The sequence below is a fragment of the Prosopis cineraria genome, unplaced genomic scaffold, assembly GCF_029017545.1.
Source record: "Prosopis cineraria cultivar Desert tree isolate PC_DT_omini unplaced genomic scaffold, ASM2901754v1 PC12, whole genome shotgun sequence".
In the NCBI taxonomy this organism is placed as follows: Eukaryota; Viridiplantae; Streptophyta; class Magnoliopsida; order Fabales; family Fabaceae; genus Prosopis; species Prosopis cineraria.
The window spans coordinates 39,278,834-39,293,357 of NW_026555343.1; the positions used below are offsets into that span (position 1 = coordinate 39,278,834).

The 14,524-nt window shown below is 30.6% G+C and overlaps 1 protein-coding gene across 1 annotated transcript; it reads left to right on the top strand.

The window, feature by feature from the left end:
• The first annotated feature begins 8,166 nt into the window (after nucleotides 1–8,166).
• LOC129287589 (linoleate 9S-lipoxygenase-like) lies at nucleotides 8,167–14,401 on the top strand. The gene is made up of 9 exons (XM_054923794.1): nucleotides 8,167–8,368; nucleotides 8,465–8,805; nucleotides 8,917–9,166; nucleotides 9,791–10,126; nucleotides 10,301–10,386; nucleotides 12,467–12,574; nucleotides 12,693–12,997; nucleotides 13,126–13,389; nucleotides 13,475–14,401. The coding sequence occupies exons 1-9, from the start codon at nucleotides 8,242–8,244 to the stop codon at nucleotides 14,226–14,228; spliced, it is 2,571 nt and encodes an 856-aa protein (XP_054779769.1). The 5' UTR covers nucleotides 8,167–8,241; the 3' UTR covers nucleotides 14,229–14,401.
• The last annotated feature ends 123 nt before the right edge of the window (nucleotides 14,402–14,524 follow it).

Genomic DNA, 14,524 nt, shown 5'->3' on the forward strand with positions numbered 1-14,524 from the left:
AGAGTGGGTGAAAGGCTTAAAGCAAGTGGTGGAGGTTGACGTGAGATTGAGGAGATGAGGCAGAAAAAAGAGACGGAGATAATTTTTTTAATATTTTATTTGTGATATTTGTAGAAGTCTGAGAAAACAATCGTTTTTTATATTAATTTTTTTTGTTTAAATACTATCTTAAATTTGTATTTCTTTAACTTTTTAATTAATTAAAGACATTTTTGTTAAAATATGACTTACATTAAGGTGAAATTGTCATTAGATTTTGAAAGAGTAATAATCTTGCTTTAAACAATATAAATCAAATTTATATAACATTGGATTCAAAATAAATTCTTAACAATTAATATCATGCCCTGGTTATAAAATATGTAATTTATATATAATTAATAACGAAAATTTTTTTAAGGACTTTGGAGAAATAATTGTATTTTAAGGGATTAAATGTTATTTATATAATTCAGAGAAATTTTATTATCATTTTCTCTTATTTATTTAAAAAAATTTGAAATCTTTTTTATATTAATATTTTTATAAATGATCTTAGTGTCCTCAATATAAAATAAAAAATATATTAGTGATTAAAAAATTTGTGAAGTAAAACTTATGATTTGTTATCTCATTTTAGTCATTGTCAAAAAAATAATTATTACTTAATATAAAGTAATAACTGATATTTATAATATTTAAATGTTTAGTAATAAAGAAATGTAGAGGAGAAGTTATAATTACTTATCCCATTTTAGTTATTATTAGAGAAAAATAATCATTACTTTAATTAAAATAGTCACTAATTTACAATATTTGGATTTCTTTGATGTAGAGCAAAACTTGTTTTAGTTACTGTGAAAACAATTATTATTTAACCTAAAATAATTATTGATATTCTAGTTTGAACTCATTAAAATCATTTCACAAAAATATTATTATTAAAAAGATCTGAAAACATTTAAAAAGAATTATTATATCTCACGATATTATTGTGAGAAATCTTCACCCTGTAATCTTTACATCATCGTTAATTCATTATTATAAATATAAATATATAACAATAGGATAACATTACAATTATTTAAAAATCTTATTTTCTTGACAGTGTTACATTTAATTTGCTTGCATAACAATGCATGTAAATTCTGAGAAATTCTTGTATAAATCTGAAACACTATATCGTTTATGTTCTATTCAATAAAATTATATCAATGTAATTAAATAAAATGTTATGTATTATTGTTTCTAATAACTTTATTTTTGAAATAAAAGGACTCTCTCTGTTAATCAAGTTCACATGACATATTTTTGTTGGAGAAAGTGTAGATGTCGTATCCATTGACATCATACAATCTTCTTACTTTTAGAAAATTTTGCAAATTAGCTAATATATTATTTTTTGGAAACAATATACTTCTTTTTATTTAAAAATATGAGTTAAAAGTTATAATTGTAAAAAGATATTGACATTTTAAATTTTTTTCATTGCATTGCATATAACGAATTAAAACTATCACATACAAAATATTTTTCAAATGCATGTATCACAATTAACGACATCAAAAAACATAGAATCATGTATTGTCTCGTGCAAAGCACACAGACACACAACTAAATTAAAAATTTCTATTCAAACTCATGTAGCCATATATGACGACAACACACAAGTTACACTTCAAACCTGAAGTCCTTAATATTAATACAATTATTTTCCTTTGAGATTCTAGCAAGTTATGAGAATTTATTTCTATGGCATATAAACTATTGAGTTGAGCTTTTCTCGTCAATCTAGATATACCATGCACAGAAAGAGATTGAGAAAAGAGATAACGAATAGATTAGAAACTGTGGCGAGTACTGATATAGTGATATGCACAAGTATTTTTATTCATATTGAGAAAACAAAGACAAATGTTGATGACTAACAGTTGCAAGTAGAATAATTTCCACATTTTCACGGACCACGATTGTTAGATTATTTAATTTGCAGGTGAATGACGTAAATTGTATAAATGATATATAATAATGGAATCAGAATATATGAATGATACAGGGGGAGGGGGAAGAGACGCCTTACGTACGACGTCGTTGGAGCATATGAACCAGAGCCACTAACCAGCGGTGGTTTTGGTTGTGGCTATGGACAGGGATGGGTGACGACGACATGTCGTAATAGGAAGATTGCAAATATGAGGACATGTCTGGCATTAAAATTCAATCAGGGCTAATATGAGTATCCTAAAGTATGATTAGATTCTCCATCATTTTGATCTATATATAATGGACTACGATGTATGTTTAAGCTAAATAAGACGAAAACGATACATTGTCTGTGCCAAATTAATTGTAAACTTGTAATGTAATGCTTGTCTTATCACACTACTTCTCTAGAGTTTACAAAAGCCTACGAACAAAAAAATAAATTTATAATATATATATATATATATTTAGCATAACAATGTTTTTGAAAAAGATATTTAGCCTAATATTGATCATTTGTTAATATTAAAAAAATGGTAAAAAATTCAACAAATTAATCTTTGAAAATTGCTAATTTTTTTAAAAAATATTAACAAATTATGTTCAAATATTAATATGTGATATTGTTTAGAAATTAGCAATAACTCGTCTAGAATTTACAATAATTGATGAAAATACTTAAAAATCAAAGTTATAATGTGTGTATATTTTTGTAGTCCTGCTATATATATATATATATATATAACTCCGTTGGTTCAATGGTTTAAATCCTCCCTTAATCTCTTGACCATCGTTGCTAACATTGGAGCTCCGACACAGTGACAATTTTTTTTTGGTCAAAAATAAGAAAGAGAGAAGGATATTTTGATCATTGATATGTAAAACACATCAGGCCTGTAATAGATTTTATAAATGCTTTGGCCCCCAACAGCAAATGTGTTCCTGGTGAGGGCTGTGAGTGAAATTTTCCCATTGAAAATTTTATTCCAAAAAAAAATTCATTTAAAAACAAAGAAAATTACATCCAATTCCATGTAATAAAGTTAATTAGTATAAAATTTATTAATAATTGAACTAATGCTATTATAACTAAACTAAGAATACTGACAACAACACATTCAGTTATTAATAGCTTTAATTCAATTGTTAATAAATCTTATAAAAATTATTTTTTATATAAAATTTTAATGTAATTCTCCTTTTATAAAACGTGAGGCATATGGTGTGGTCGTTGTTGATACATGGTGATTTGTATAAGGAGTGCCGACAAAAGTTTCCTGTCAATAATTGTTTTTCTATGTTGTCACAAAAATCTAGCTCCATCACGTGAGCAGCTGGAAAGTGCCAAAATGAGTTTTGTTTTGATTTCTTCATTTTTTTTAATGAAAAGGATAAAATAAGGTTTTTAACCTCAAAATATAACTTAATGATAATTTATCGTATCATTAAAGATAATTAGTGCCCTTTAACCTAGGATATCAACATCATCAATCATCATTGTCATTGCTAAGTTTGTGACCAAGAGTTAGTAACACACCCACACACACACACACACACACACACATTTTGTTGTGGATATGGACAGGGATGGGTGACGACGACATGTAGGAAGATTGCAAATATGAGGATGTAATATACTAAAATTTAACCCAAGATTAATTAAGTTAATCAAGGATAAGTGAGTAATTTTGAAAGAATATTTAGAGATAAATAATTTTAGTTAGGAGATTATTATTGGATTTAATTTAGCATAAATCCAAATTCTAAATTATGATTTTTAAGAAAATAGAAATAGTAATGATAATATTATAAAAAAAACAAGAAGAAGGAAAAGGAACATAGAATAAATTGAAAATTGAAAAGGGGGAAGAGAAGTAATTTTTGCTTTGGGTATTGAGGTGTAAATAATGCAAAAAAAAAAAAAGGAAGGCAGATGAATTACATTCACGAGTGTGCATTGAAGAGAACAAAGGAGAGAAAGTAGGGTGTGAAATTATTACATGGGACCCACATTTTTTTTTTATTCAAAACAACATACTCACCCTTCTGATCTCATTTTCTCTTCCCTTTCCTCATTTCTCTTTGCACACAACAGAGAGAACGGATACAGAGCGAGTGCGCGTCGTTGATGGGAGCTGATTTAGAAGGTGATGCTTCATAATAGGATACTTCATATGAGATTTTAAATATTCTAAGACTATGTAAGTATTCTAAATATTGTCTTAGTCATTTTTCTTCCCTGAGATTGCAGATTTTGAGATTTTGAAAAATCTAGGGTTTGAAAGAGGGATAAATTTTTTGATGAGAAAATTTGGTTGTTGAGGTTGTTAGTAGTATAATAAATATTTTAGAGTATTATTTTGTTGATAGAATTGAAATTTGAGGCATTTGAGTTTATCCCTAGATCCCTATGGGTAGATTTTTGGTTAAATCTGAAAATATAAATTAATTTGTTGATATTTAGATGATTATTTGAGATGAGAAATAAATTATTATGGCTATAGAATAATGATTCTAGGCTTGAAATTAAGTTTGTAATTTCTGGGTATTTTTATGTGCAAATTTTTGGAATAAAAAGAGAAATTTTGATATTAAAAAATTATTTGAATGAAATTATTATGAAGAAGACTATTGAACCAAGTAGATAGGTTCAAATACATAAAATTAAATTTTAGAATTCAAGAGATTAAGACTAAATTCTTAAAAATATATATATATATATATATAAATAAAATAAATATAAAATAAAATAAAATAAATACTTAGGTGTTAGAGTATGAGTGAAAATTATATTAATAATATTATTGACACATTGAGATATGATCAATTGTAGATTAATTTTCTTTTGACACTATTCAAGCTTTGGAAAGCTCTGGAAGTGTTGTAACTTGACGGGTAACTTTTGACCTCTCAAAGGTTGAGGTAACCGGGGGGAAATCTATTTTATACATTTATATGTTAATTAATTAATTATGTTAGTCAAATAAAAGAATATATATATCATTATATATATATATATTTAAATTTGAAATAGTTGTTTGTAATGCATGTGACTTTGTTGAGACTCTATGACTTGTGAGTAATGAGATTGATGGTTGATGATTATGTGTACACTCTTGGTTATAAGTTGTGGATCATGCACAGTGATGAAAGTTGATGAGCATGTGGGATAATTTTTAAAATATATATATATATATATATATGAGTTTTTGAAATGCATTTTCTCATGAGCATGATCATATGGTGGGAGTTCGCCTTAGTGAAGGAGTTAGCGATTACACAAAATCCATATGGTATTTGGCTATTAACCAATAATCCTAAGGGTTATAGCCGTTACTTACCTTGTAAGGTATTGTAGCATTGTTCTTATTAAGAGACTTGACCCTACTGGCCTACCTAGAATTTTAGGTAGAGCTAGTTTTGGGTATAACACCCCATAGTGTGTAATTTGGGGGAAATCATGTTCATAATTGAGTAAGGTAACCCTGGCCAGGTAGCCCCTCATGATATGATTAAGGCTTTGGGTAGTCTCACCACATGGACGATCCCTTCCCGTTGTTGGCCCATGGATTTCATGTCAGAGGAAATAAGGGGGAATATAAGGAAGAAATTGATCATGCATATTATTATTATCATGCCATTTGAGTGATTGATGGCTATGTTGAAAATGTGATTATAATTGTGGAAATGAGAATATGTATTAATTTTGTAAATAATGTATATATAGCCATTTGTGCAAAGTTTATACTTGACTTTATTCTTGAGATTATTCACATGAGTTAGATGTTAATGTGATTAACATGTTATTAATGTGATTGTTTATATAGTCACTTTGATAAACTTATTAGCCACTTGTATTCATGATTAATTACCATACATTTGTACAACTTAGACGTACCTTGATTATTGAGTGGTTGTACTCATCCCTCTCTTTTAACATATTACAGGAGCTAACTCATCTGAGAAGAACAAAGGAAAGGAACATTAGGCCAAGTGATAATAATCACTTCTGTAGGCCTCTCTCCTTTTATGTTGATATGTGTATTTAGTTTATGATATTGCCAATTAGGATAATATATTCTTAATCCACTTGTACTATAGGTTTTGTGTAGGATGAAAATGTATTTTGGGCTCTTGAGAATGTGTTTTGATGCTTGTATTATATTAATGGGCTAAAATATTTGTGTAAGTAAAAATAGTTATTATCATGCTTCCATATAAGTTTAATTGAATGATATGAGTTTTTAAAATATTTTAAAGACTTGAGATCCCTTTATATTAAATAGTTTTAAAAAAATACATATTAAGAATTCATTGAGGTTAATCTCGTATTGGATAATCCATTTGGGTTAGTCCTTGATTAATCATGGTTAGTATGATGATTAAGTCCTAATTTATGACGCCCTTTACAGAGAACATGTCTGGCATTAAAATTCAATCAGGGCTAATATGAGTATCCTAAAGTATGATTAGATTCTCCATCATTTTGATCTATATATAATGGACTACGATGTTTGTTTAAGCTAAATAAGACGAAAACGATACATTGTCTGTGCCAAATTAATTGTAAACTTGTAATATAATGCTTGTCTTATCACACTACTTCTCTAGAGTTTACAAAAGCCTACGAACAAAAAATAAATTTATAATATATATATATATATATATTTAGCATAACAATGTTTTTGAAAAAGATATTTAGCCTAATATTGATCATTTGTTAATATTAAAAAAATGGTAAAAAATTCAACAAATTAATCTTTGAAAATTGCTAATTTTTTTAAAAAATATTAACAAATTATGTTCAAATATTAATATGTGATATTGTTTAGAAATTGGCAATAACTCGTCTAGAATTTAAAATAATTGATGAAAATACTTAAAAATCAAAGTTATAATGTGTGTATATTTTTGTAGTCCTGCTATATATATATATAACTCCGTTGGTTCAATGGTTTAAATCCTCCCTTAATCTCTTGACCATCGTTGCTAACATTGGAGCTCCGACATAGTGACAATTTTTTTTGGGTCAAAAATAAGAATGAGAGAAGGATTTTTTGATCATTGATACGTAAAACACATCAGGCCTGCGTTACATTTTAAAAATGCTTTGGCCCCCAACAGCAAATGTGTTCCTGGGGAGGGCTGTGAGTGAAATTTTCCCTTTGAAAATTTTATTCAAAAAAAAAATTCCATTTGAAAACAAAGAAAATTACATCCAGATTCCATGTAATAAAGTTAATTACTGTAAAGTCTATTAATAATTGAACTAATGCTATTATAACTAAACTAAGGCTATTGGCAACAACACATTCAGTTATTAATAACTTTAGTTTAGTTGTTAATAAATTTTATAAAAATTAATTTTTTAATATAAAATTTTAATGTAATTCTCCTTTTAAAAAACGTGAGGCATATGGTGTGGTCGTTGTTGATACATGGTGATTTGTATAAGGAGTGCTGACCAAAAGTTTCCTGTCAATAATTGTTTTTCTATGTTGTCACAAAAATCTAGCTCCATCACGTGAGCAGCTGGAAAGTGCCAAAATGAGTTTTGTTTTGATTTCTTCATTTTTTTAATGAAAAGGATAAAATAAGGTTTTTAACCTCAAAATATAACTTAATGATAATTTATCGTATCATTAAAGATAATTAGTGCCCTTTAACCTAGGATATCAACATCATCAATCATCATTGTCATTGCTAAGTTTGTGACCAAGAGTTAGTAACACACACACACATTTTGTTTCAAGTTCAAATAAAAATTTCTAACTTGCGGTTTCATTTTTATGCATCACGATTTGAGATAGAGATTGATTCCAATAAACCCATAGGAATCTTAACGCAAATTTGTCTCTATCGGTTTCTTAGACGAATTATATATATATATATATATATCAAACTTATACAATGAAAATTTATATTAGATATTTAAAAGAATATAAATAAAAAGATCTGCTTTTTAGGAAAATGGAACAAGAGCATTAAGGGGCGGGCATCTATCAATGCCAATCAATATGTATAAAAGCTGAAGGAAAGTGTTAGGTACCAAAGCTTTTGTAAAAATGCAAGGACCGACACAAATCAAAATCATAAAACGTGAAAAATATCTTATCCATTTCGTTCCTGCGTGTCTTGGTCAGCAGCCTCCCTATAAATACCCGTGACTTCCCATCCTCTTGTTCATTGCCTCATCAACTCTTATAAATAGCAGATATATTGCCTCCATATAATCATATAAATCCCAAGTTTTGAGTTTGTGCTTTGATACCTGAAAGCATGACCACGTTCACGCCGACGGTAATTAACTACACCATGGTCGTCACCGGTCCTAAGCCTGACTTCCTCGTCATGGCCGGCCAATTTTTTGGTTCTAAAGAAGCTCTTCCTTGGTGGTGGACTACAGGTGCTTCCTTGAATCCTGATAATTTCTTCCTCTTTCGTGTTCTTTTTTGGCCTCATGATTTATTTCACTTACATATACGATTAATTCTGAATCCAGATAATGAAGATACTGCGGCGAAAAGCTCAGATGTAGTTGCAGAAGATCAGAAAAGCATGAAGAGGTATGAATGCCATGCACCGACGAAAGATGGTATGAGCAGATTGTCCAGCACCTTGGCAGATGACCAAGTATCACATGACCTTACTTTTGATTGGGTGGTAGAGAAGGGAATTCCGGAAGTATTTTCGATTTTGCTTCTTGATTTCGAGATATTCCTTGTGAGTCTCACTGTTCATCCCATTCCCAATCTCACTTCTGAGCCTCTTCATTTTATCTGCAACTCCTGGGTTGACACCTTCAACAACACTCAACTCACTCGTACTTTCTTCATCAACAAGGTACGTTCGCTTTTTTTTTTTTCCTTCCATAGGTTCTACAACTTTATATATTAACTAGTCCCTCCTTTAACCTGTCATACATATTGATTGAGCAAATGTAATATATTGCAGTCATATCTGCCGAGTGAAACAACCGGAAAAGTGGGGTTTTACCGAGAAGTAGAGCTGAAACTTTTAAGGGGAGATCTGGATGAAACTGACGGAGTGCGCAAGGAATGGGATAGAATCTATGATTATGCTACCTATAATGATTTGGGTGATGTTGATACAAGTCCAGATCTTGCTCGTCCTACTCTTGGAGGATCCGCTGAATATCCATACCCACGCAGGTTAAGAACTGGAAGGCCCCCATCACAAAATGGTGAGACTTCAATTATATATATACTCCCTCCCTCCATTTTAAAATATGAAACATTTTTAACCAAATCTTATTTCTCAATAAAGTAGTTACTTATCTTTAAATTAACCATCTTCTTTCATATTTATTCTTATTTAATAAGGTATTTCATCCTGAAATAAATATAAAATTATTTATTTAATAGAGACACTTAAAAAAAAAATAATTACATCTTGAAAGAATCTTTTAAAAGATGTATAACATTTTTGAACTGAAGAAGTATAAGTTATTGTTGGGAGATTAATTAGTGTGAGTAGATTTAACTTGAACTGAAAATCAACGACAAAAAAGTCCCACATAGGACATAAACAAATGTTGGAAAAATGGGATTTAGGAAATCTGCTCTCTCTTCTGTTGTCTCTCCTGCTGCCCTAAATCTCAACCCTTCATTTGAGGGAATTAGATGAAATTTCCCTGACCATTAATTGAAAGCAACGGTTGAGATTTGAGACAGCGGGGGAGACAATAGAGAAGACAGCAAACCCGCTAAATCTCGAAAAAGTCGTTGTACCTGTCTAATCTCTGTGCTTGTCCTTTTCCATGGTTATTATATTAACTACATATCTGCGTGTGTGAACATCTAAGCAGATCCGAGCACTGAGAGCAGGCTGCCTGCAGAAGAAGCCTTTAATATCTATGTTCCTAAAGATGATCGATTTGGAACCCAGAAGTTGTATGAGTTTGTGCAGCATTTTCCCAAATCATCAATGAACCTCGTTAAGTCATATGTGTCAGCGGAATTGGAGGCCTCAGGAAAAGAGTTTGAGAGCTTTGAACAAGTGGTTAAAATTCTGTACAAAGATGGTTTCACTTTTAATGTACCTAAAGAGATTCTTGATGCTATTGCCGAGAGGCTACCTATACCAACGCCCCCAGAAAATGGTGATCTGCAATTGTTGTTTCCAATTCCTGGTGTCATTCAAGGTAAGTATATGTAACTATCATATTATAATATGTTATATCCAATTGTATGGGTTTGATTCAAGCTTAAGAAATAATATACTTTATTAACTCTTGGACTAAAGTTTAGCGATAATTTTTCCATAATCAAGTATAAACATGAAGCTTCATTATCAATTAGTCTGTTATTTGGAACAGATAATTTAGATGGATGGATGACGGATGAAGAATTTGCACGAGAGATGCTTGCCGGTGTGAATCCTGTTTTAATCCGCCTACTTCAGGTAAGAACAAGTAATCAAATTTACAAATATATAACTATCATTTGAAAGATATATAATAGAAGCGTGGAGAGATCAGTCAAGAATTAATAGACTTTGAAATTGCATTATAGTTCTTTAATCCTTGACTAATAATAATTTTTTAAGTCAAAAGACCACATTGTTATTGGCGCCAGCTGCCGAAGCCCCTACCGGCTCTGAGATTGCCAAAGCCTTGCCGCTAACAACTGCCGATAACATTTTTATTTAAGAATAATTAGTAAGGGTGGTCAAGGGAGGGTTTGATTTCATGATCCCTTAGCCATCTAAAAGTTTGATTTCATGATCCCTTAGCCATCTAAAAAGTTTGGTGACCTTTTAATTATATATGGTAAAAAAAAAAGTAGTAAATCAAGCCTTTAATCACTTTTATGTTATAACATAATGGTATATTGTTAATTCCTGAATCGCCTTTGTTATTTTATTTGTTAATCTAACATGAAGAAATGAGGGTGCTTTAAAATTTTATACATTTTACTTGTTAAAAGTTCGAATGTGTTGTTATTAATCACGAATAAGTTATTGTCAAAACTCAAAGAATACTTATTGATAAAGAACTAACATGTATAATTAAGTCTATTCTATTAATTTTTCTAACTTGTTAAAACCTGAATAGATTGTTATTAATTTTGAAAGAATTGTTGTGAAAATCTAAATGTATACTTATTGACGAAGGACTACTACTTGTACAATTAAGCTCATCTTATCTATTTTTCTAACTTGTTAAAGCATGAATGGATTATTATTAACTTTAAATGAGTTGTTAAAACCTAAATGGATATTTATTAATGAAGAACTAACACTTGTACAATTATATACCCATCCTATCTATTTTTTTAGCTTATTAAATTCCAAATAGATTATTGTTAACTTCAAATAAGTTATTATTAAAACCTGAGTGGATACTTGTTGATGAATAACTAACACATATAATTATGATTATCTTATTTATTTTTCTAACTTGTTAAATTTTGAATGAATTATTATAAAAACCTGAATAGATACTTGATATTAATAATTAAAATCACAGGTCTAATAAAACAAGTGTATAAAAAATAAACTATTTTAAGTTAACAAAAATTTAATTGAGCTTTAAAAGGTTAGAAAAACGGATAAGATGAGCATAATTATACGTTTTAGTCTTTTATTAGCAAGTGTCCATTTGACTTTTAAAGTCAATTTATTCTAAATTAACAATAATCCATTTGGGTTTTAACAAACTAAAAAATGGTTAAGATGGGTTTAACTATATAATGGTTAAGATGAGTTTAATTATATAAGTGTTAGTCATTCATTAACAAGTATACATTTATATTTTCTCAATAATTTATTCAAAAATAACAATAATGTATTTCGGTTTTAACAAGTTAGAAAAACTAATAGAATGAGCTTAATTATATGTGTTAGTCTATTAACAATTATCTATTCGAGTTTTGACAACAACCCATTCATGATCAACAATAATACATTTGAACTTTCCACAAGTACAATGCATGAAGTTTTAAAGTTTTTAATTTGCAATTGTTCATGTCAAATTAATAAATATCATTTGTAAAATAACAAGTGCCGTTTAAGAATTAAAAACACACCATTATTTATAACATGAAAGGAGTTAGAAACTTTGTTTACTAATAATTTTTTTTTGCCATATATAATTGAAAGGCTTAGTGGTTAGAAGATTATGGGATCAAACCCTCCCTTAACTATCTTTACCAATTATACTAGAATAAGAGTGTCACTAGTGCTGGAGCTCTAGTGACCCTAGCAATGGTAGTGGCTCTCAAGGTGGTTCGACAGCCAGCACCTACAACAGTAGGGATGGCTTTTTTTTTTTTGGTATAACTTTAGGAACAATTTAGTCTTTTGACTTAAAAAATTAATACCAGTCAAGAACCAAGGGACTATAATGCAATTTTAAAATTTATGGATTTTTGACTGATATAAATTTTGTCTGGTAGTCTTTGACTGTTATTTTCCCTAACATAAATTTATTCTTTCGTCTCTTAATTAGCTTTTTATAACTTTCTTAAATTGATTATTGCAGGAGTTCCCCATAAAAAGCGCGCTAGATATTAATCTCTATGGTGACCATACATCTAGCATAAAAAGAGAACACTTGGAGAAGAACATGAATGGGCTCACAGTTTATGAGGTGAACAAATTAAAAATGCAACTTTGTCCTCTACTTTGAAAAAGATTATCATAATACTAACGAAACAATGCCCTTTAAAGTAAACTCTTGTTCGAATCTCATTAGATGTTTCACACAGGCACTTGATGGCAAGAGATTTTTCATACTAGATCATTATGATGCATTCATGCTATATTTGAGGAAAATAAACGAAACTTCAAGAAAGGCATATGCAAGCAGGACAATCCTTTTCCTCCAAAACGATGGCACTTTGAAGCCATTAGCTATTGAGCTGAGTTTACCTCACCCTGATGGAGATCAATTTGGTCCAATCAGTAAAGTTTATGTGCCTGAAACTGAAGGTGTTGAGGGTACCATTTGGCAATTGGCTAAAGCTTATGTTGTTGTAAATGACACAGGCTATCATCAACTTGTCAGTCACTGGTAATCTGCTTTAATTTCTTACGGCGTAGCATTATATATTCAATTCTAGAATATATGATAATGAAACCACATATATATATAAAGCAGTTACTATCTTTATTATTATTTTTTTTGGTTTGATTTCATAGGCTAAACACTCATGCTGTGATGGAGCCATTTGTGATAGCGACACACAGGCAACTCAGTCAACTTCACCCTATGCATAAGCTTCTTCACCCTCATTTTCATGACACCTTGTTTATCAATGCACTCGCTCGCCAAAACTTGATCTCTGCAGATGGAATTATAGAGACCTCATTCTTGCCTGGAAAATATGCCATGGAGATGTCCTCTGTGGTTTACAAGAGTTGGAATTTTCTTGATCAAGCCTTACCTGCTGATCTCCTCAAGAGGTTAATCTTATTATAAAACCCTTGTTTCCGCAATAACATCTTCAAAAGTTGATAACTTACTAACATTTATTTCAAAAAATTTCAGAGGAATGGCAGTAGAGGATCCAACCGCTCCTCATGGGCTTAGCCTTGTGATAAAAGACTACCCTTACGCTGTAGATGGACTGCTCATATGGGATGCTCTTAAGACTTGGGTTCATGACTACGTCTCTTACTACTACGAGAATGATGACATCATTAAGCAGGACCCTGAGCTGCAATCTTGGTGGAAAGAGCTAGTAGAAGTGGGTCATGGTGACCTAAAAGACAAGGACTGGTGGCCTAAGATGCAAACTCGTCAAGAACTGATTCACTCTTGCACTATTATCATATGGATAGCCTCGGCTCTCCATGCAGCTATCAACTTTGGACAGTACCCATATGGGGGTTATATCCTGAACCGTCCTACTCTCAGCAGAAGGTTGATGCCCGAGAAGGGAACTCCAGAATATGAAGAGATGGTGAAGAATCCACAGCTAGCTTTCTTGCAAACAATCACACCAAAATTTGAGACTCTTCTTGATCTTTCAATTATAGAGATACTGTCAGGGCATACCACTGATGAGGTCTATCTTGGGACAAGGACTATTCCTTATTGGACATCTGATGTGAAGGTGTTGGAGGCTTTCAAGAAATTTGGAGATAGATTGGTAGAGATTGAGAAGGTATTGATAAGGAGGAATGAAGATGGGACACTAAAGAATAGGGTTGGGCCAGTGATGATGCCCTACACTCTGCTCTATCCTAGCAGTGAACCAGGACTCACGGGCAGAGGAATTCCAAATAGTATATCTATATGAAGCAGCTGCTTTAACTATGAATGGAACTATTAGTGTTATGTTTTGATATTGTTGTTTGTTTCAAGTGCTCCTGTCTGCCGAAAAATAAAAGGGGTCATCTATGTATTTGGCTCTTGTAACGTTTCATATATAATAAACAAGGCAAACTGTTTACATACATGCTTATCAACTAATTGTACATGTTGAGGGTTGCGTAGTTGTTGGAATTTCGTAATGATGAGCAAGGATGAGAGAAGTGGGTGAAACAACGAAGATATTTAACTTTGCAGGAATCTGAATCTCTCAAAAACATACCA